Source organism: Anser cygnoides, chromosome 24, assembly GCF_040182565.1.
Source record: "Anser cygnoides isolate HZ-2024a breed goose chromosome 24, Taihu_goose_T2T_genome, whole genome shotgun sequence".
Lineage (NCBI taxonomy): Eukaryota > Metazoa > Chordata > Aves > Anseriformes > Anatidae > Anser > Anser cygnoides.
In genome coordinates this window covers 3,259,176-3,280,850 of record NC_089896.1, presented here as the reverse complement: position 1 = coordinate 3,280,850, position 21,675 = coordinate 3,259,176, and the positions used below count along the sequence as shown (strand labels likewise).

At 63.6% G+C, this 21,675-nt stretch overlaps 1 protein-coding gene across 2 annotated transcripts; it reads right to left on the bottom strand.

Annotated features, from left to right (window-relative positions):
- Positions 1 to 14,497: 14,497 nt before the first annotated feature.
- Positions 14,498 to 21,230, bottom strand: TCEA3 (transcription elongation factor A3). Of its 2 annotated transcripts, XM_066982499.1 has the most exons (14): positions 20,951 to 21,228; positions 19,304 to 19,366; positions 19,114 to 19,219; positions 18,813 to 18,981; positions 18,519 to 18,587; positions 18,276 to 18,344; positions 18,073 to 18,147; positions 17,656 to 17,733; positions 17,408 to 17,562; positions 16,795 to 16,850; positions 16,071 to 16,226; positions 15,536 to 15,682; positions 15,362 to 15,433; positions 14,498 to 15,051 (listed from the first exon to the last, which is right to left on the bottom strand). In XM_066982499.1, exons 1-14 carry the CDS (start codon positions 21,017 to 21,019, stop codon positions 15,043 to 15,045), a joined length of 1,293 nt encoding a protein of 430 aa, XP_066838600.1. In that variant the 5' UTR covers positions 21,020 to 21,228; the 3' UTR covers positions 14,498 to 15,042. The 2 variants fall into 2 exon arrangements, with proteins under 2 accessions (XP_066838600.1, XP_066838601.1); XM_066982500.1 differs by lacking the exon at positions 18,519 to 18,587 and having other exon boundaries at positions 20,951 to 21,230.
- Between the last annotated feature and the right edge of the window lie 445 nt (positions 21,231 to 21,675).

Below are 21,675 nucleotides of genomic sequence, written 5' to 3'. Positions count from 1 at the left end.
GCCACGTGGGGACGGGGGCGGGCAGGGCCGACCCCCCCCCCCGCACCTCCCTCCCCTGCACGGCTTCTGCCTGCATCCCGACCCCCCCCCCCCCCGACCCCGCCTCTGTCCTTGCTCCTTCCACCCCGGTCCTTGCTGCCCCCTGCCCCCCACCCCCGGTCCCTGTTACACCCCCCCCAGTTCTTGCTCCCCCCCCCCCGGTCCTTGATCTCCCCCCCAATCCTTGCTGCACCCCCCCCAATCCTTGCTGCACCCCTCCCCAATTCTTGCTGCCCCCGTTCCCCCCGGTCCTTGTTCCCCCCCCTCCAGTTCTTGCTGCCCCCCCCCCCGTCCTTGCTGCCCCCCCTCCCCGGTCCATATTACATCCCCCAGCTCTTGCTGCCCCCCTCCCTGTCCTTGCTGCCCCCCCCGGGTCCTTTACTACCCCACCGATCCATGCTCCCCTCCCACCCCACTCCTCGTTGCACCCCCCAGTTCTTGCTGCCCCCCCTCGGTCCTTGCGTTCACCCCCCGGTTTGCCCCCCCCCAGATCCCTGCCGCCCCCCGGGGCTGGGGGGCAGCGGGTGCTGTGCGACCTGCGGGGCTGCTTCAGTTTTCCTTTGTCTGGAAGAAGGAAAAGGAGGGGGGGGGGCAAACAGCCCCCTGCCCCATAGTGAAACTGGGGGCTCCCTGATCCCCCCCCATCTTCCCTCCCCCTGTTTTCTGAGATACGAGGGGTCTGGGGGAGGCTGCGTGGGGGTTTTCGGGGGGTGCAGAAGGGTTTGGAGGATGCTGCAGGGCGATTTGGGAGGGATGCAGCGGGGTGGGGGCTTGGGGGTGGCTGAGGGTGGGACTTGGAGGATGCTATGGGGCACATTTGGGGGGGGGGTGCTGGAAGGTGGGGGGCAAAGGTCTGCAAAGCGGGGGGCAGGAGCCCTGTGCTTCCTGGAGACCCAGCAGCTGCGGGGGCTGCAGGGTGCCTGGGGTGCCTCCGTTGTCTCCCTGCTTTGGGGCTGGGTTCATTCGGTGCCCAGGGAGGGAGCTGCTCGGGCAGGGAAGGCGGTGTGCTGCGGCTTGGGGTGGGTTTGGCTCGGGAGGGCTGGCACGGGGGATGAAGGACGTGGAGGGAAAGCCTGGTACCGCCGGCAGCTGCTCCAGCCCCGGGGGTGGGTTTTCATTCTGGGGAGCTCTCCGCGAGCACAAAGCTCCAGCGGTGCCAAAGCACCCAGCCACTTCAGCCAAAGCTTCCCAAAAACACCTGGGAGGGAATTAAACAGCTTCTCATTCACCCCATGGTTCGGACGGGAAATAAATGGCTCCTTGGGGCCACTGACCGGGGAGGCAGCCCCGTGTGGTGTGTCCCTGCCGCCGTGGCGGGGTGGCAGCGGTGCCACCTGCGCGCTGCTGCCACGGGCACGGGCGGAATTGGGTGCTCACGAGCAGCCTGGATGCAATCTTTGCTTCCTCGCCGGGTCCTGCGCTTCGCATCCCAGCAGTGAGGGTCGCAGGGATGCACCAACCCCTCGGGTGCTTCCATCCCTGGGAGGGTTTTGCCAGGGGGCACCGAAAGCCCAGGCAGGGCAGAGGGATACGTCCTGCCCGTGCAGCTCCCCTGGGGCACGGTGTTTGGGCGCCTTCCCGGAGCAAAAGCAGCCTCCTGGCCCCGGAGCAGCGTGGCAAGGCCCTGATGTGCACAGCTCTGATGTAGTTCAGCTCCCGATCTGTCCCAGCAAAAGAAAAACACCAGGTCAGGGAGGGCGAAACTGCTTTTAGCATGGCTTCAAGGGACTGAGAAGTGCTTCGGAAGAGGGCTCGTCCCTTTGCTTGGCTCCCTGCGTGGCTGGAGACCCAGTGCTGACCCTCTTCCAGGGGGTTCTCTGCAAGAGAATAATCATCCTGGCAGGTTCAAGCAAATGCGTCCTCCTGGCTCAGCTCGGGCATTTTTATTTTTCAGCTGGAATGTTAAAAATAAACCCAGCGGATACATAAAACAAATTGAAAATCTTTAAAGGGCTTTACTGCTCATCCGCCCGGCTTCGGCTGTTGCTGCTCCGCTGGCTGAGCACCACGCAGGCTGGGCACGTGCCGCAGCTGTGGTCTCCAAAAGTGGGGAAACTGAGGCAGCAAGGGCACGTTGGAGGGGACATCACAGCCTGGCTGTCACCACGCATGGAGCACGAGGACCGTGCATGTGAAGGGAATGAGTTCTGGTGTGAGTCCTGACCCCGCTGCTGGTGCTGCTCCGTCCCCGCAGACCCCACGCACCGCTGCTCTCCCCACTCTGAGTTGTAGGGGTGTCACTTTGTCCTGGGTCAAATCCTGCTCTCATACGGGGATTGCTCCTCTTAGGATGTTTTCCGTGGCGTCGCCTTAGCTCCTGTTTTCTCCCCTGGATAACACCGCGATGCTGCCTCTGTGTCCCCTCCAAACAGCCCCTGCTTTGGGGGCTGAAAATCAGAGTGAAAATCAAACTGGCATGGGGGGAGTGGTGCCTGGGGCTGCCAAGCAGCGGCTGAGGAAAATTCATGGTGCTCATCTGCTGGGCGAGCTGGGGTCCATCCGGGGGAATTTACAGCCACAACTGCTGGCGGCGGTGCTTTGATTTACTCCGAGGTTGCAATCTTGACAAAGCGTATTTCACCACGTGAAGACCCTCTTCCCCTCCGGAATTTATTGGTTTTCATTAAAAAGGCAATAAACAAAGCGTGTGGGGGCCGTGAATCTGCTCTGGCAGGGCTCCAGCCCAAAGCCGTGGGCATCGCTCAGCCTCAGTGCCGGCGGCAGGGCGCTGGGAGCAAAAAAGGTTTCTCTCCTCAAAGGTTTCCCAGCCTGGGGGTGCCCCGCTGCACCCCCAGCTCTCGCCATGCCCCTGCTGGAGCTCAGCCTCGCACAATGGCTTGGGCAGTGCCACGACGGCTGCGTCCTGCGCCGATGTCCCCATGTCACCAGAGCAGCACAGCCACTCGCATCCACATAACGACCTAAACCCCGGCGTGGCAGCCAGCTGCAGTCCTGCTTGTGACAATTTGTGGCTGTGACGCACAGGAAGCTCGCTCTCCTTTTCATCGCCTCGCCTCTTCGCTCTCCCCAGCACTCGACATCCCTCTTTGCTGGATTTCTGCCCCAAATTGTAAGTGCTGCTGGGGCAGCTGGACGCCGTGGCTTGCAGTCTGGCTGAGAGCTGCTTTTGGTGAGATGGCACCGCTCGATGCACAGCCTTTCCCTGGCTTTTCCTTCAGTTTGCGTGCTGCTGCCTCGCCTCCCGGTGTTGCACAGGCAGGTTTGTGTTTTGCTGCTAAGGCAAATGTCGCTCGGACCCGGGGCTCAGCATCCACGATCGATGCTGCGGGGACAGGGACCGACGGTGACACCGCTGCGGGTGCTGTGACCTGGCCCCACGGCTCGCCGTGATCCTTCCCAAAGCCCTGGCATGAGCCCGTGCTGGGTGGTACCCACAGGCAGGGGCACATCGGCATGCACAGGTACCCGATGGCCTTTTCCTTGAGCTTTTTCTTTCTTTGTCTGCTTTCCCACGTGCCCTGAGAGCATTTCGTGGTGCTCAGCAACGTGCTGGCTGATGGAGCGCGGCAGCCCCGGGTGCCTGAGCTCGAGAGGGGCAAACGCAGCCCCACGGCAGCAGCAAATGGCTCCAACCCTCAGCACACCCACAGCACCACAACTCCGAACGAGATGCTGTTTGGGAAGTTTCCCAAATGTTTCATCTGCACCCTGCCAAGAGAGGGACGTGGCTCTGGCGGCTCTGCTGCTCGCGGCAGGCGCAACCCCTCCTGCAGGGAAGGAGGCGAGCGCGGCACCGGCTCCTGTCGAGCCCACCAGCTCCTTCCCCTTCGGCTCAGCAAAGCTGTCTGCCCCCAAGGGCACGGGCACGTTGTGGGGTCTGTGGCAAGCCCTAAAAGTAGCAGGAAGCGTGGTGAGAGGAGACAAAGGAGCTGGGGAGCATCAGGCACAAGGCAGATGGGTTAGGCGAGCCACGGGTTTTGCAGGGCAAAGATGGGAGGCTGGAGCAGGACCTGGACGCTGACAAGGCTGGGAACCCGGAGGGTTTGGCCCCTTCAAGCAGGCTGTAGGATGTGCTCGGGGCTTCTCCGTTCCTCTCATTTCATAAGAAACCCAAGAGGTCAGTGGGATGGAGGCACTCAGATCCCTGCTGCTGGTGAAGCCCCTTTTGGGGGGCTCTGTTTGCCCCCAGCTTCACTCGTTAGAGGTCCGACCCGGGACAGGAGCAGGATCACACCTCGGGGAAGGGCAGCACTACAGCGGGATGGGCGGCACGTCGCCCTGCAGGTCTCAGCGGGGATTTGGGATTTACAAGAAAGGGGCTGACCGAGCCAGGTGCCCCACGAGCACAGATGAGCCCCGGTACCCAGCGCCACTCCCCAGGGCTCAGCCCTTCCCCTCCCCGTGCCGGCAGCAGCAGGTAAATGTGCCTCGGAGAGGAAAGCAGGCAGGTTGGTGTGCTTTGTATTCCCACGTCAACAGCGCCGAGTGTTTTCATACCTTGCGGGGCAGCTGCTGGGAAAGAACAAAGCCCGCCCGCCAGGGGAGTTAAAATTAGATGAGCTCCTTCCCTGCCTCGCCGCGGCGCTCGGCTGCGTGGCCGGAGGGATTTCTGCAGCGCTCCTCCTCCGAGCCGAGCCTGGGGTCTGCACAGCGGTGGGGCTGGAGCTGGGGTCAGGGGATCATTTGGGAACCCCTCGCTCGGCGCTGAGCCCCCCGGCTGCTGCAGAGCTCGGTGCTGTCTCCGACGCCCCCGGTGTCCCCGAGTTGTGGGCTCTCGGTGACGGTGCCAGCCCCGAGCCCCCTTCTCCCACCCAGAGCTTGCAGATGCTGGGTGCATCGGGTGAGCCACCCTTACAACCACTTTCCTTAAAAAAATGCCTCTGTGGGTTGGTTTGAAATGCAGCTGATTGCTTTTTTGGAGGGGCCACCGTCGCCTTTTCCTTCACCAGCCCCATGCCTGGCCCCATAGCGGGGCTGGGGACCCAGCCAGCGCCTGGCTCATCGCTCACAGCTCCGCAGAACCCTTCAATCCCCACGGGAGCCTTTTATTTTTTTCCTGATTGTTGCATATTTAGGTATTTTCACCCCCCCACACACCCACCCAGAGCCGCCTGCGGCTGACAATGGAGCATTGATTGGAAACTGGCAGCGTCCGCCTGGGTTTCGGGAGGCCCGGGCTGTCCTCCCCCCGCTCGCGCTCGCGTCGCCGCTTCGCTTTCCATCGGCGGCGCGTCGGGAGCGTTAACAACCAGTGAGTCAGCGCCTCGATGCAGCACCCCGGGGAGGGGGGGTCCAGGGCAGGATGCTGCTTCCAGACGCTGCCGGGATGGAGAAATGAGGGCTGGAGGGGGGGGCCGGTGGGAGCAGGAGCCCCCAGCTCGCAGGAGCGCCCCGAGATTTATTTTTTTTTTTCACGGGGACCAGGTCCCCTGGGGTGCGCGGTGGCTGTGACGTGGGGACTGCCCCTCCTGGCACCCTGCGGCACGCCGGAGGGACGCGGGACCTGTGTGCATGTGTGCAGGCACGTGCTGCACAGCCCAGGGGTGGGAAGGGGTTTTATGGCCGGGGTCCCAAAGGAAACGGGGTCTGTTTGTCCATCTCCCTATGGCTCCACGGGGGGTTTGCGGGTGCCCCTTGCTGCGCGCTGGGGCAGGATCCTGTCAGATCCTTGGGTCACCCCGTCCTGGTCACGGAGGAGGCAATTTTCCATCTCAGCACACAAAGAATTTCCTTTTTCTGCAGCTTTGCACCTTCTGCCCACCCTGCCCGGGCAGCAGGATGCTCGGCTTTGTCCCCACAGCCCCTGGTCACCCCTTGCTGGGAACCTGTTCCTGTCCCCTCCCAGGCGGCTCCTTGGTCCCCCCAGCCAAGACACGGCCAGCACGGGGACACCCAGCCCCGCTCCATCCTCAGCCCGTGTGCCCACCGAGCTCTCCCGGGGAAGGAGGGGATGTTGGCTTTGATGCTGGGAATCCAGGTCAGTGCTAACCCAGATAAAATCCCGCTGCCCTCGAACTGGGTGGGCTCAGCCCGGCCCCACTCCCGCAGCACCGCTTTGACGTCTCCGTGCCCCGGGCGCAGACCTCGGCTCTCCCCTTTACTTATTCCTGTGCCCCCAAATGTTTTCCCTGCACCGTCAGGGTGAGTCGGCTGGGGTTGGGAAGAGGAGAAGCGCGGTGTCCAGGTGGAAAAGCCCCGGAGGTTTGGCTGCAGCTTGTGTTTGGGCTGCGGGATGGAGCGCCGCGTGGCCGGGAGCCAGGGGCATCAGCATCAGGCGCCGCACCAAGGGCTCCTGGCTCTCTGCCTTCGTGCCAGGCGGTCCCTGCAGTGCGCCAAGACGTGGAGAAGGTCAGGGGAGCGGCGGCTGCTGCTTAAGAGGGCGCTTGATAGGGCTGAGTCAGGCTCTGCTCCCAGCTGGCTGGTCCTGCTCCCTGCTCGGGGCTGTGGCAGACGCCGGGAGCTCAGGAGAGGAGTTCTGGGGCTCTGGGGCTTGCAGCAGGGAACGGGGCTGCAGCATCCCTCGGCTGCATGGCTCCTGTCCCCCACCTTTCCTGGGGAAAGGATCGCTCTGGACAGCTCAGCAAAGCGCTGGGGTTTTCCCTCGGCACTCAGACCGAGCCCCGAGGGGCCGGGAGCTGGAATCCAGAGCCAGGCTTGGCCGGATCCCAAGCAAGGGCTGAGAGCATCGGGGTGTCAGTGCCAGCCCTGCCTGCGTCTCCCAAAAAACTGCTGCGTGTTTGGGGTTTTGGAGGTGCCCTGCCTCCTTCTGGGGAGCTGAAACGTGGGAAGCTCTACTTCTAGGGCCATGGTCCCGCTCCCTCCACCACGGGGCTTCCTTGGGGCTTAGCTCCAGTGGTGCCGGCACTGGTATTTCGGTATTTCCCAAGGGAGAGGAGGCACCAGCCTGCGGGTGGGCAGAGCCTTCCACCCTCCTGCTCCCCAAGGCCATCCCAGCCCTGCACCAAGCTGGGGACAGACTCATGCCCAAGCCCCCCAGCCCTGTCCCCATCCCCGTCCCCATCCCCAGCCCCAGCCCTGTCCCTGTCCCTGTCCCTGTCCCCATCCCCTTCCTCTGCATGCCACAGCCCCAGGGGAGGCTTTTGCAGGGGAGATTTATTCTGCACTTATCGGGTTGGTTTTATTTTCTAGAGAGCCCTTGCGGGGCTGAACGCCTGCAGGTCCCAGCTGGCCGGTCCCCAGGGAGCCGTCGGCCAGCCCAGCCTGCACTTAAATAAAGAATAGTAATGAGGAAAAATTGAAAGCGGCGATTTAATGATTGGAGCATCTCTTCTTCCCCATCTATCCGTCCATCCCCCTAAATATAGACATATATTTTCTGAACACCAAATGCCAGCATCCCTGCTCGGAGCCAGCTGCCCGATTGCCACGTGAAGTGGCTGAGAGCCAAAGACAAGTATTTAAAAGCCATATTAAATGACCGATGCCTAAAGCCCTGAAGGAAGCGCTCTCCTGATAGGTGTTTATTTGTTGAAGAGAGGAAAGCAGGCCGGGAATATACATTTCCCTCCCCCCTCCCAAGTTTCTGACTGCTCTGGTTTGGGGCTGGATTCGCATTCGGTGTGCAATTCCCCCCCCTGTGGAAGCCGTCCTGGCGCATCCAGCAGCCTCATGCAGTGCGGGTGGGCCACGGAGGGCACAGGCTTGGCCGAAATGATGTTGATTTAAGGTTTTTCATGTTGTCTTTTTTTAACCCCCCCTCTCCCATGGAAAGGCAGCCAGGCATTCCCCGTGGTATGGGGCACAGAGGGGGCACAGGTTTGGGTGCTCCCGGCACCCTCGCCCCACGTGCTGCCACCACCGGCTTTGCTGCCAGGGGACAGGGAACAGCGAGGGGGGGACAAAGCTCCTGGCCCCCTCCAACATCCCTCCTGGGCTTCACCCTCACTCCAGCCTCAGTGCAAGGGCAGCTTGAGCTCCTGGTGCGTTTTACAGCCGAGCCAACCCCCGTGGCAGGAGCACTGGGGAAGGGCCGGAGCGAAAGCGGCAGACGTCTCTCAGCCCTCCCCGCGCCACGATGGCAGGCTTGGAACCACGCTGCTGGGACAAAGACGGGAATCAGGAGTAATTACAATAGCACGAGGCATGCACGGCAACCTGCAAGGCGCCCGAGCCCACGTGCGTGTGGCTGAATGACCGCGGGCAGGAGCGATGCCACGGCTGGAGCACCGCGGTGCCAGCCCGTAGCCGCCTCCACGGCGCTGTGTTTTCCCCCAGCGTGATCCCGGCTCGAATTAAAGGTCTCACGTTGCTCCAGGGGAGGTTTAGATTGGACATCGGGAAGGATTTCTTCACAGAGAGGGTGGTCAAGCACCGGGACGTGGGGTCTCCATCCCTGGAGGCGTTCAGGGGACGTGTGGATGTGGCACTGAGGGAGGCGGTTTTGTGATGGGGCATCAGCAGCAGGTCAGGCTGAGGGCTGGGTGTGGTGATCCTGAGGGCTGTGTCCAACCTAGATATGATCCTAACCAAGCCCATCTTCACGAGAGGCACCAGGACCCCCCTTTCCAACTGGTTGTGCCCCCTGGAGACCACCTGCCTCCAGGGAGCGATTTCTGGGGACCCCATGACAGCAGGAAGCATTAAGGGAGTCCAAGCGTCTTCCCAGGAGGCAGCACCCGCCAGCCCCGTCCCCCTGCATGCACAGCCCCATTTCCAGGGGAATAAATCCGCTGATAATTGTGCTCCATTAACGGCTCGAAATGTTCCCCTGCTCCCAGGGCTCCGCTAAGCGATTCCCTCGCTGCTCGCCAAGCAGCAAGCGCAGCCCCCCCCGAATTCATGGCACGGCAGCGCTGTGGCCTTGAGGTTGGAGCTGTGGGCGGGTGGCAAAGGGATGTTTTCCCCTTGCCGTAGCCAAGATACCTTATGAGCAAAGCAATTTTTCTCTCGCCTCGTTCCTCTCCTTCCCTCTGTATCCGAGCGCATCCTCGGAGGGCCGGGATGACTCACTGCAGCGGCAGCGATGTGAGGGCATCAGCACACGATTCCTCCAGGGACCTTGGGGCTCAGCAGCTCCCTTCAGCGGGAGTTTTTATGCTCAGGGCAGCTCTCCTGCCCCCAGAAAATGCCAAGCGAATGGGCAGAGGACTCAGGGGACAGCCCCTGGTGGAGCTGGCTGCTGGCCCCAGCAGGTGAAGCAGGGACCGGAGGGATGCTCGTGGTGCACATCAAGTGCCACCAGCAGAGCTGGATCGTGTCCCTTCCTCCCGCAGCAAACAGGAGCCCAGCCGCCCCTTCAGCCGCAATCCCTGAGCAGCAGTGGCTGCAGTTAACTCACTAATTACATGCCCTGCACGGCCAGGCTGCTTTGCAGAGTGCAATTAATTAGCATTAGCTTCCCTGATGGTCGCTGACCCTGCCAGACTCGGGAGTAAATTGGCTGCTGTGGGTAATGGCTTCGCCGCGCGCGGCTGGCGGCGGTGGCGCAGCTCCTGGGCAATCACCGCCTTGCAGGACGAGCTATTTATATTTCCACTTCTCGAGTCAAGGCAGCTTGCTGGAAGAATGTGGCCTCGTGTGCCAGCTGCTTGTGGCTTTTGGGCTCATTCGGACCTTGGAGGAAAGGGGCACAGAGTTGTGGGGACAACCTGGGGCGCTTTGTGCCGGAGGAGATGGTTGGCCAGGTCCTGTGCATGGCCAGGAGGTGCTGGGATGGTGCAAGGATGCTTCGGGGATGCTGGAGATGGGCAAACCAGGCTGGAAAACGTGCGAATATAATTTCTCTTCTGCAGCACAAACCCTGAGCTATCAGACAGGTGGGACGCAGCGGACCAGGGCATGGGAACCTCGGGGCGCGCTCCCAGGCCCTTCTCCATCCCCTCTGCCCCGCTCCTGCCCCGCGAGCCGGCGCCTGGCCCCGGGCAAACGGCACTAATTCAGCGCACATCCAGCCCCTGCTCTTCCTGGGAGCCGCGTGGCACTTCATTAGATCACTAAAGATTAATCTGCTGCTCGTAATTGCCAAGTGCCTGAGAGCTCCTGGCAGGGAGGAAAACAAGTGTCAGGCGAAGAAGCCACCACGGGCTTGTTTTTGCCTTTGTTATTTAGGTCGTTTTACTGGTGCGGTGAGTGCGGGGATGGGGATTGAGCTGTCTGGGGAGGATGAGGGGCGTCTGCTTAATTTGGGGATTTCTTGGGGTGTTTCTCTCGTTGCTGCTGGGACTTGGAGGGGAGCAGAAGCTGGTCCTGGCCCTGCAGGACAAACAGCCGCCGTGCACGACCACGGACTCGAAGCAAGAGCGGTTTCCATCACCGCCGCCTCCGTCCCCCCGGGTCCCAGGAGGGAAGAGCTCATGGCTGCAGAGGGATGCGGAGCAGCTCATTTCCAGGGCATTTTTTGGGTTGTTCCTGGGGCTCGCTGCTCGGTTCCTCCTCCTCTGCCTCTTCAGCTGAAGGAGGAAAAAAAGAAATCCCTGCCAAGAGCTGTGATTTTAGGAAGGCTGAGATCAAAGCGCTCTGCAGACTCAGCAAACCTTGGCTAGGAAATAACAGGGCACCGAGTTGTCTTCAGGAAAAGTCGTATCCTGTAATTTTCCATGCAGCTTGTTTCATCCTAGAAGCAAAGGTTTGGGTCTGGTTTAGTCTCAGTTGATGCATTTAATCACCAAAAGGCCTGGGGGGAGGCAGGGGGTGATTTTAGGGCACTGCATCCCTGCAGCTCAACGATCCATTTCCCTCTGGTAGACTGTAAAGGTTGCAGGTGACAAACTGATTGTTTTTTCCTATATTTTTCAATAAAAAAGAAGAAGAGGGAGAAATGCCCTCCAGCCCCTGTCAGCAGCTTTGCTCCATGGGTTTGGGCTGGGGCACCCAGCCCTGGGCTGAGCACGGAGGTCGGGTGATGGAAGTGGAGACCTTTGGGGATTTTGGGGGCTGAGCTTTGCTTTTGCCCTCGCCTGGCTGGGGCTGTGGGGGCCATGCAATGGGGAGAAAATGGGGTCGGGGTTGTGGAGCCTCTGCAGCAGGGCTGCTTTGGGTGATCACGGTGTTGTTCTTGGAGCTGCCGTGGAGCAGCTGATTCACTAAAATCAGCGCAGAACAATGAAGGAGAAGCGAAATTGCTCATCTTGCATCACAGCCCAGCGCTGGAGCAGGCACAGGGAGGCTCAGTGATTTTTTTTTTCCTGCTTTATGCATATTTGTGCATTTTTTCAGTGCCGGGGAAGTTCTGTGTGATTGCACCGTGTCCCTCTGGCAGGTATTTAGGGACCTGCTGCACCTTTGACACCCTGGACCCATGGGTCTGGCCCCGCCGAGGCCAAATCCCCACTCCCCAAATCCAGAGCGCAGGCAGCAGGCACCTTGTGCTGGAGAAAATAGAGCTTTGGGTGCAATTAAAGCAACAAAAAAAAAACGCTCCTCATCCGAGCAGCTGTGTGCTGGGCTGTCCCCACCCTGCACACACAGTCCCCGAGCATCCCCCTGGGGACGCGAAGGCAGGAGCGGCACGGTTTTCCCCGGAGAGACAAATCCCTTCCCCTGACAGCAGCCAAGCAGCGAGGCCGTGCGGATAAATATTGCATGTGGCTTCGGAGAGCTGGCGAGGCAGCCAGCACCTGTGCCGGGTGGGTAATTACGGATCGATCCCTCGGCTTGCCGAGGAAGCAGCTCGGCGCGGGGACGGGGCACGTCCACGGGTACCTGTGGGGAAAAGCCCAGCCCTGCTGGAGAGCTGGGGAATTTGGACAAAACAGGAGGCGATGCCACGGGCAGTGTGGAAATAAAACCTGTGATCCCTGCTGGCTACAGCCAGGGGAAGAGTCCCCCGGAAGGGCAAGTGACATCCCCACAAAGGGGGTTCGGGAGGTGGTGACAGCGCTTTGGGGTCTGCTCTTCTTGTGCACCCCCAGCTGTTGGCGCAAGGCTCCTGGTGCGGAGCTTTTCCCTCTGCTGTGGGGCTACAGCACGTGGACATGTCAGGACACCCCTTTAACCTGTTTCCACCCCCCCAGGCTGGAGCAAAGCAGCCTCTGGGGGGGATACTTTGAGGCACAGGTCGGGCTCTGGGGCCATTCTCCTCCCACCCCACCACGAGGGCAAGGAGGGCAGGGGGAGCGGTGGCTCTGCCCCGTCCCGGGGACAAGGCAGGGCAGTGCCCATGGGGCCATGGCAGGAGCACCAGGCAGAGCCTCCGGACCTTCAAGGAGAGAGAAAATGCAAGTGCTGATGGAGCTGCGGGTAAATATCAGGGGGGATTCAAGCCATGCCAAGGCACGTGAGCTGTCCCCCCACTGGGTGCCAGCCCCCAGGTCCTCACCCCACTCTGAAACCCCAGCGGTGCCGTAACTCACCCCGTGTGTTTTATGGCCACCCCGAGCCCCCACCCCAAAGCTGCAGCACAACCTCTCCAGAAAAGCATCTGGGGAGGGGAGAAAAGCCAAAAAGGGGACAAGGGGGTGGCGGGGACGTTCCCAGAGGAGCAGGGGCAGCCAGACACGACCCATCCCCAGCCTCTCCATCCCATTTCCAAGAAGCCGGGTGCTCTGCAAGCCCTGGCCGAGATTTCCCCACCTCTCTGCTCCAGCCCTGCGGCTGGGCACCCACCGGGCGCGAGGACCGGGGATGGGGTTGTCATGGAAACCGCCAGCACTGGTTTTTTTTTTTTTTCTCCTCTTTTCTTTTTGTCAAGGCTGGAAAAAATGCGGGGGAGAAGGGCAGCATCGCCGCCGGGATGTGCGGCAGCGGTGCTTCTCCGGAGCCGCGCTTGCCTCTGGGGATCTCGATGCCCGTGCTGGTGGTACAGCCCTCGGGGGGACACGGTGCGTTTTTGGCTCCCCCAGGATGTGCCCCAAGATGTGAGCTGGGCAGGGCAGGGGAAGCACGAGCATTTGGTGCCTGAAGCAGTGGCTGCACCCCTCAAGCCCTGATAAAAAGGCAATAGAAGCGCCCGTCCCCCCCAGAGCTGTGGGGTTTCTCCCCCATCCTGAGCAGGCTGGGGGATGTGGGGGGCAGAGGGGAAAGCCCCGGGGATGTCACCTCGTGGCCCCAGGGGGGCTCCGTGGGTGACAGGGACCCTGCCTGGGCTCAGCCGGATCCCAAATGCCATCGGTCTGGGGAGCAGCACTTTGGGCACCAGGTTTTTCCAGCACACCCAGGTGCTTACAGCATCCCCCGGCTCAGGTTGGAGGCTCGGCCCTGGGGACTGTCCCCAGGAGCCACCCAGAGCCCATTGCAACCCCTGCAGGCAGCCAGAGGGACCCCCACTGTCCCTTGCCCCAGAGACCCCCCCCAAAACCCCCTAGAGCCCCAGTGACCCCCCAGCCCTGCCCCCAGCTCCCCCCTGCGCACCCCAGGTCCTCGTGCTCTCAGCTGGCCCTGCTCCTGTTCACAAAGCACCCGGCTCCCTGGGGGCCGAGCAGCTGCCCCGGGGGTTATTTACAGCCCGCTTCGTGCCTCCGCACGGGAATTTTGAGCAGAGCCCTCACAATAAATCCGTTGCCTGTGTCCCCCCCCCTCCAAGTGCTGCCGAGACACATGGTCACATCTCTGCGGGACAGACGGACGCAGGTGAGTGCCAGGGCTCCGTTAGCCTCTTGGAAATTAATTTGGGGCCAGGCTTCCCCTGGTATTGCTCAGCCACCTCTGGAGCCGAGGCAATGCCCAGAGGTAAAGTGCCGGGGGGCACGGGGACGGATCCGGCCCGAAGGATCCAGCCAGGAGCGAACGGCACCACGACATCCCCCAGCTCAGCACGAGCCTCGTCTTTGCGGCCATCTTAGGGGAGCGTAAATCCTGGACTGCAAAAAAAATGGGGCCAAATCCCCCGTTTCCCCAAATCCAAATCCGTTTCCCCCAAATCCAAATCCGTTTCCACCCGAAGTGGCCCCGGTGCTCCCTGCGCCGGTCGCCGCACCGTCCCGCTGACGTTTTATTTGCCCACCGCAATCCTCCGTGTGCCTTAATTGCAGCCACACTTTGCAAGTGTAACTAATTGCCTCGGAGCCTTACTAATGATTTCAGCATGCTAATGAGTGCCAAAGCCCGAGGTGTTTTCCCAGGGGGCTGGAGCTGGCTGACCCTTCCCGGGGCTACCAGGACCCTGGAGATGGGGGTGTTAGCACCCAAATCTGGGTGCAAGCTGCCTCGAGCTCTGCCTGGGGGAAAACTCACACCTCAGGCCGAGATGTAAAAATTACCAGCTGTTTTTCCATTGTTTTTGGTAGTCAGATGGTGTGGTGCTGAGGGCACTGGGTGCAGGGAGCCTTGCAGGCAGTCAGGGGCACAAACGGCTCCGTCCACGCCCGAGCACCCATCGGCAGCTCCAGCCCCTCCGCCCCTGCCACCAATGCACCAAAACACCTCTGGGGAAGCGTTCCCCACCCCGATCACCCATGGGGACCCCCGGTCCTGGCAGCACAAAGCCAACAAGGAGCCAAATCCTGCATCGCCTCCTCCGCACCGCTCCGGCCCCAGGGGAGCCACCTCTGGGGGAAACTGAGGCACGGGCACCGAGCCCCCTCCAGAAAGCAGCCCTTGCTGCAGAGACAGTTCACGCCTTTATTGCTGTAGCTGGAGGTTTTCTTCCAACTCCTCTGCCCCTGTCCCTTCCTCTTCCCCGGGGACGCCGGCCGGACACCCCGTGTGGCACAGAGCGGGGGGACGCGGTGACATCCCACCGGGCACCGCCGCGACCGACCCCATCTCCCCCCACGCCCTGCCACCTGCAGTTAGGGGAGGGAAAGGGGGCGTTTGGGGGTGAAACCTGGCCCTTTCCCAGCCCCACATCCATGGGGCAGCATCCCTCCTGCCCCCCAGGCATGCGGGCCCAGGCTGCCCCCAGCCCTTCCCTCTGCAGCCCAGTTCGGACCAGTCTTCTCGCTGGACGTGTCTGCGCTCCCAGTGGGCTCCCAGTACAAAGGGCTGGAATTCACTGGGATCTTCCACAGCAAACCTGCCCGATGCCGGGACTCGTGTGGGATCCCAGTGCCGTGGAACAGGGAGCAGGGGGGCTGCTGCCACCCTCCCACGTGCCGTCACCATGTCCCCTCCGTGCCGTGTCCCCTCCAGCCCCGCCGGGCGCCGTCAGCAGAACTGCAAAAGAGAAACCGAGCGTGGGGTGGGGGCACCCCGCAGGCAGCCCCCGCTCTGGGCAGTTTTGGGGGGCTCTGACACCCCCTGGGTTGGGACCAGCCTGCTCCCCATGGGGTGTGGGTGCGGGATGGGTCCTGCAGCACCCGCTGTGCTGGAGCACCGGGCGGTGGCACCACACCAGCGCCCACCATGGAGGGCTCGGGGGTGGCGGGGGGCACGGGCAGGGATGCCGCAGGGGACACGTGTCCCAGGGATGGGACAGGGGAGGGCCGGGGGGACCCAGAGCCCCCCCTCCCCGCCTCGTACAAACCTTCCAGCGGTTCCCACACTCGTTGCACAGCACGAATGTCGTCATGGGCTCGTCGGCGCTGCGCGTCTGCACCTGGGGAGGGAGCGGGCGGCCGGCTCAGGGGATGCTGATGGTGTCCCCCCCCCCCCAGACTACGAGCTGGGGTCCCCTGGGTGCTCGGGAGGGGGGGCTCACCTGGTTGTAGGTGCAGTTCTTCTTCTTGCACTTGCCGCACTGGAAGAGGTCGGTGACGGTGCCGCCCGTCTTGGCCATCTGGTGCTCGCGGATGGCCTCCTGGGTCATGGCGTTGCGCAGCTCCTTCAGCTCGTCGCTGGCCATCTCCTGCCACGGGGGGGGCACGTCAGGGCCTCCCGGGGGGCCGCCAGGCGAGCCGGCACAGCCCCGGGTGCAGACCACCGTGGTCCATCACCCGCCCCGTCCCTGCAGGGGGCTGCTCCTGCTCGCTGGGCTCGAACCCATCCAGAGGAACAAGTCCCCCGTCCTCAGCCCTGCCTCCAGGGAGCTGTGTCCCTATGGGGGCTCCCAGGACCTGATCTGGGGACCCCCGTGGGGCAGGAGGAGCAGGGACCGGGGTCCAGGGAGCAGGACAAGGGTTTTTTTTTTTTGTGCTGTGTAATGGGACCTGCACCGCCAAAGCAGGACCCTGCTGGCCCTCGGGCACCGAGGCAGCCTCCAGGAGGGGCCGCGGTCCCCTCGCCCCGCTGCGCACCTCGGCGGTCATGCGTGCGATGAGGCCGGGCAGGATGGCCCCGCACAGCACGTTCCTCCGCAGGTTGGGGTTCTTGGGGTCCTTCAGGTTGCTGATCCTGCTCCGCACCCGGTTGCGGTACTTCATGTCCGTGCTCTTCAGCTCCTGGAAGATATGTGGGGCCCGTCAAGGAAACCTCAGCATCCTCTGCCCCCCCGCCCTCCGGGGGGGGAATCGTCTCCGGGGATGGTCCTGGCCGGAGGGGAGACCCCAAAGCTCTGAGCTGGGGGGGACTTGGAGGTGGCCCTGTCCCTGCCAGCGTGGCACAGCCCGGGCACGGTGCTGGACCAGGGCTGGATGGAAACACGGGCACCCCCAGCAGGCTCCACAAGGAGCCAGGACTGGGTTTGGGAAGGGAATGCTCCATTGCCCCCCCCCGGAGGGAGGCAGGTCCCCGAGCAGGGGGCTGGGGGGGGGGGGGGGGGGCACAGCACCCCCGTATCAAAGCTCCTGCCCCTGGGGTGCTCCAGGCTGGGGCTGCTCAGCATCACCTGGGGCTGCTCAGCACCAGCCTTTTGTGCGGGTTCGGGGCTCCCTCTGCAGGCAGCCAGCAGGGACACCCAGAGTCCCTGTCCCCGTCCCCGCCACCCTCTGTCCCCGCCACCCTCTGTCCCCACCACCCTCTGTCCCTGTCCCTGACCCCCCCAGGACCCCTCAGCAGGACCCCCAGCCCCCAAAGGATATGGTCTTCGATCTCCGATGCCATCCTCTCGCAGTTGACGCCGAACTCCTTGTAGTCATCTGCGGGGCAAGGCGAGGCAGGGGGTGGCCGGGGGCCAGCCAAAGCGGCCAAAACCTCGGCTCGCTCGCCCGAGGCACCCCCTCCCTAAAAACAAGTCATTTTCCCCCAGCTTAAACCCACAGTTAAACCCTTTACAAGGCCCACATCCAAATCCCCCGTCGAAGACCCCCACCAACCTCCTTTTGGGGCTGAACGCTGGGTTTTGAGCCGCAGCCGGGGTTTATCTGCCAGCCCGGGGGTGAATTTGCTGCCCGGGTGCCCCCAGGCCTCAGAGCCCCGTTTATTATTGTAGGGTTGCTCCCGCTGGGGCTGTCCCATGGGAGAACCAGCCCAGCTTGGCCAAGTACTTTAGGGACGGAGATGGGGGGGGGTCCCTGCTGCCCCTCCAAATAACTTTTTGGGTTGCTTAGGCTGGGGCTCAGTGCGGATTTGGGGGGGTTCCCCTCCCCGTTTTGCCACAGAGCCGGGCGTAGAGCTGCCTGCTTGCCCAGAGGAGCAGGATGCGGCCCTCCCCAGCCCCCCAATTTTGTTACCCCCCCCCCCCCCCGTTGCTCACCATCCATGCGGAGGGCGGCCGTCAGCATCTCGATGCACTTGTCCCGGACCGAGTCCCCCGTCAGGTAGCAGGGGGGCAGGAGGCAGACGCTGGGCGAGAAGGGGGGGCTGCTGGGGGTCCGCGGCGTCTCCGCCTTGGCCTTGCTGCTGTTGGCTCTGCGGGGGTTTGGGGGGGGGGGGCACACAGGTAGGTGTTGGGGTCCCGTGGGGACGTGCCAGCCCCGGGGGGGGGTGGTGGCTGGCTCCTACCTGTCCTCCTTGCTGTCGCTGGAGCTCCTCCGGGGGGTGGCGGGGGCGGGCGAGGGGCTGGCACCCACGGAGGCTCTCCTGGAGGGGGCACGGGGCGGGGGGGGGGGGACAGCGGGGGAGACACCAGGGATGGGGCATGGGGCAGGATCAGGCTCGCAGCCCTCTCTTCCCACCCTGGCTGCGTGTCCCATGGTCAGAGCATCCCCAAAATGGGGTTCCCCTCCTCCCCACCCCCCCCCAGGGCCAGGTGCCCCCCCAGGTCCAGGTCCCCTCAGCAGTGCCAGGACAGGGACTTTGGCCACCGGGTGGGCACGGGCACCACCGCCAGCAACGTGTCCCCATTGCCATGCCCTTCCCCAGGGCCCTTTGCACTTCTGGCAATGCAGAGCCCCCCCCGGGAGGGGGGTTCCTCCTTACCTCTCCCCCGAGGGTCTCTTCTGCGGGGAGGAAGAGGAGGAGACGGCCGAGGACCTCGAGTCGGCAGAGTCCCTCCTGCAGGAGCAGCCACGGCTCGGTGGGTGGGCACCAGGCGGTGGGTCCTGAGCCCCATCCGCAGCCCGAAGAGGGGCTGGGGCCCTCTCCCCCCCTCCCCTCCCCCCTCCCCAGCCCAGGACCCCCACCTCTCTTTCTTGCCATCCAGGGATGACTTCTTCGAGGACGCAGAGGGGCTCCGGCCGCTGCTGGACTCCCTTCAGGGCAGGAGCACAAGGGAAGGGAGGGATGCTCTCAGCTCCCAGCACCCTCTGTGCAGCCTGGGGAGCCGGATCCTGCCCCCCCTTCCCACCAAACCCCCCCCCCCCAGCCCCACAAAGCCTCGTGGTGCCCCGCAGAGCCCCGAGCAGCGCGGGCAGGACCGCGGGTACCTCTGCGGGTTGGAGTCGGGGGGGTGGCCCTTCGGGGGGGCTGGGTGGGAGCCGGGGTTGCTGGGCTTCCTGCAGAAAGAGAGAGGGGGCTGGTTTGGGGCTGGTTTTACCCTCGGGACAGCCCTTGTCTGGGAAATAAGCTTGCGGGGAAGGGGAAAAGGCCGGTTCTCCAGCGGTGCCACCTGGAAGGGGGGCTCCATCCTGGAGAAACCAAGCCCATAGGGATGGAGCGGGGGGGGAGCTGGTCCTGGCCCCACTGGTGGGGTGGGTGGTGCCCCCCCGTTGGCCCCGTACCGCTCCTTGTGCTTCTCCCTGTGCTTCTCGGCCGGGTTCTTGGGGTGTTTGGCCGGGTGCGGGTTCGCCCCTTCGTTGGGACAGCTGGGAAAATCCAGCCTCTTCTCCTTCTCTTTCTTCTCCCTCTCCCCGTCGGCGTCCTTCTCCTTCTTCGGGGCAGCAGGGGTCTCTGCGGGAAGCAGCCGGGTCACGGGCACAGCCCGGGGACACCTGAGACATCGGGGCTGGGGACACCGGGACAGCCCGGGGAGGTCTGGGGGAGGTTTTGGGGAGGTTTTGGGGAGGTTTTTGCCCCTCTCACCCAGCAGCCGCTTCCAGTTCTTGATGAGGATCTTGGCCGAGGCCACCACCTCTTCGTCCGAGCAGTGCTTGCGCACCGAGTTGACCGCCACCCCGATGCGCGTGGTCTGGGGGACAGGCGTTAGCGGGGCTGTCACCGACCCCCCCCCCACCCTCTCCGGGACCCCCCCCCCGGCGCAGCCCCCCCTCACCTGCAGCAGCTGGATGGTCATGGTGTAGCTGGTGAGCGACTTGAGCAGATCCAGCGCCCCTTCCTAGAGCGGGGAGAGGCCACGAGAGCCCTCGAGGAGCTGCGTCCCCGGGGACCACCCCGTGGGGCACCCACGGGGTCCCCAGAGGGGATGGGGCAGGCGCTCGGGGCCACGCAGCCACCAGCAGGGATGTGCTCGTAAAAAAAATCCCACTCCAACGGGAAGGGCTGGGGACACCTGAGCGTCCCCGAGGCGCTGGGGGGGGGGGGGCACACGTCACCGGGTTCGCAGCCCGGCCCTCGGGTGCCCGGTGCTTGTAGGGCTAAATATACCCCCGGCATGGCTCCACGCGGGGTCGTTTTCCTCCCCGGTATTTTTAGAGCCGCAGGAACAGAGACGAGGGTGCGGGGACCCGCGGAGGGGTTGTGCCACGCGTGGCGGCCAGAGCTCCCAGCCCGCTGGGTGCAGGGGACATCCCTGGGCTGTCACCCGGCTCCGTCCCCCTTCCCCAAGTGGCATAAATCAGGAGGGTTTGGGAGCCACAACGACAGCCCGAGGCCGGGCAGGATCAGTCCCTTCAGCCCCCGGGGCTATTCCCAGCAGGGAGCGGAGCAGAGCGAGCTGCCGAGGCTGAGCGGTTGCGATCCGGGGGTCCCAAAAAGCCACCGGGTCGGGGGGGGGTACGGCAGCACCTGGGAAGCCCGCACCTCGCCGGGGCAAAGTCCGGCAGAAACGGTCAAATATTAACTTTAGGGGCTGGGCTCGCCTCTGCTCGCCCCCGCGTAACCGGCTGGCCAGGATGGGCCCTCAGCTGGCACCAAGGGAGGCAGGGCCGGATCCTGGCTCCCCCGGCACCAAAGCCCCCTCCCCAACCCCTGGGTGTGCCATGGCTCAGCCCCCTCCCCTCCCTGTGCACGTGTGCACGCACTCGTGCAAAAGGCAGGGCTGTGTCTGGGGAGGGCTCTTCCCACCCCAACCCCCCCAGGGATTTTTTTTCCTTTGCGTGGGGCTGAGCCCCCGCTGCCAGCCCCAGCCCTGTTTGGGTGCTCGTGGCCGGGCTGGGCGCCAAGCACCTGTCACCGCATTTGTCCTCTGTCCCACATTGCCACAGCCTGGGACAGGTCCCCCCCCCCCCCCCCCCCCCCCCCCGAAGCTCCCCAGACCACCACGTCCCCACGGCCTTGAGCGAGGGGACACGGGAGAGCCCCAAATCCAACATAAAACCCCGTGGGCGCCAGCTCCAACTCCTCAAGGGTGGAGAGGCAGCACCTGGGGGTGCCCCGTGGGAGCTCAGCACCCCAACACCCGCTCAGCCCCTCCTGGGGGGGGACATTTCTGGGCCCCCTTTTTCTCCCTCCCACGTCTGGGAGCTTCGTGGCTTTCCTCCCTCTCCCCGCCCCGAGCTGCCCAAACACGCACGCACGCACAAATATTGCACACGCGTGCAAATATGGCACACGCGTGCAAATATGGCACACGCGTGCAAATACGGCACGCGCGTGCAAATACGGCACATGTGTGCAAATATTACACATGTGCAAATATCGCTCATGTGTGCAAATATTGCTCATGTGTGCAAATATGGCACGCGCGTGCGAATATGGCACACGTGTGCAAATATTGCACGCGCGCCCCAGCCTGCCTTACCGTGCTCTTCCTGGCCACCATCTTATCCAACTTCTTGGCGATCCGGACCAGCTCCTCAGCGGGCCCCATGCTGGCTCCTCGCGGGGTTCTGGGCTCGGGCAGCCGCGGGAGCAGCCCCCGGTGCTGCGGGCATGGGGCAGGGGCAGGGGCACGGAGCGGCGGCCGGGCTGGAGCGGAGCAGGGAGGGAAAAAGGGGAAAAGAGAAGGAAGGAAAGCAAGGGAGGAAAGCAGAAAGGAGGTGTGGCTGTCCCGGCCAGTTATAAACTCCTGCCAGGCAGGCGAAATAGCACGGGGGAGGGCTAAATATAGCCCGGAGTGCGGAGCAGGACAAAGATTGCAGGAGCAGGGGGAGGCGCACGGCGGGGGGACGCAGCGCCCTTCGGTGCCAGCGCACGGGGGGCTCGCGGGGCCGGGGGAGCCACCGCCATAGGGCTGGAGGCCGGTGGTGGCAGTGGGAGAGCCCCGGGGACGTGGCTTTGGGGCTGGGCTGGGGCTTCCCGGGGCCCAAAGGCTCGACGCAACGCGCCGCCAGCGTTGCACGATGCAGAGTGCTCTTCCCAGACCGGAGGCAATGCCAGCAGCGTCCCCATGCCAGCAGCGTCCCGATGCCAGCAGCGTCCCGCGGCAGCAAGATCCCCCAGGGAACGTGGTGCTGGTGCTGTGCCAGGGCTGAAGGCGCTGTGGTGGTGCTGGCATTGCCGGGACCCCAGCGGCTGGGAGCAGAA

Coding starts and splice junctions, on each gene's coding strand:
- TCEA3 (XM_066982499.1), bottom strand. CDS start 21,019: ATGGGGCCCGCTGAGGAGCTGGTCCGGATCGCCAAGAAGTTGGATAAG. Junction 18,345..18,518: donor CCCGACTCCAACCCGCAGAG/GTACCCGCGGTC, acceptor CCTGCCCTGAAG/GGAGTCCAGCAGCGGCCGGA. Junction 17,563..17,655: donor AGCGACAGCAAGGAGGACAG/GTAGGAGCCAGC, acceptor AAACCCCCGCAG/AGCCAACAGCAGCAAGGCCA.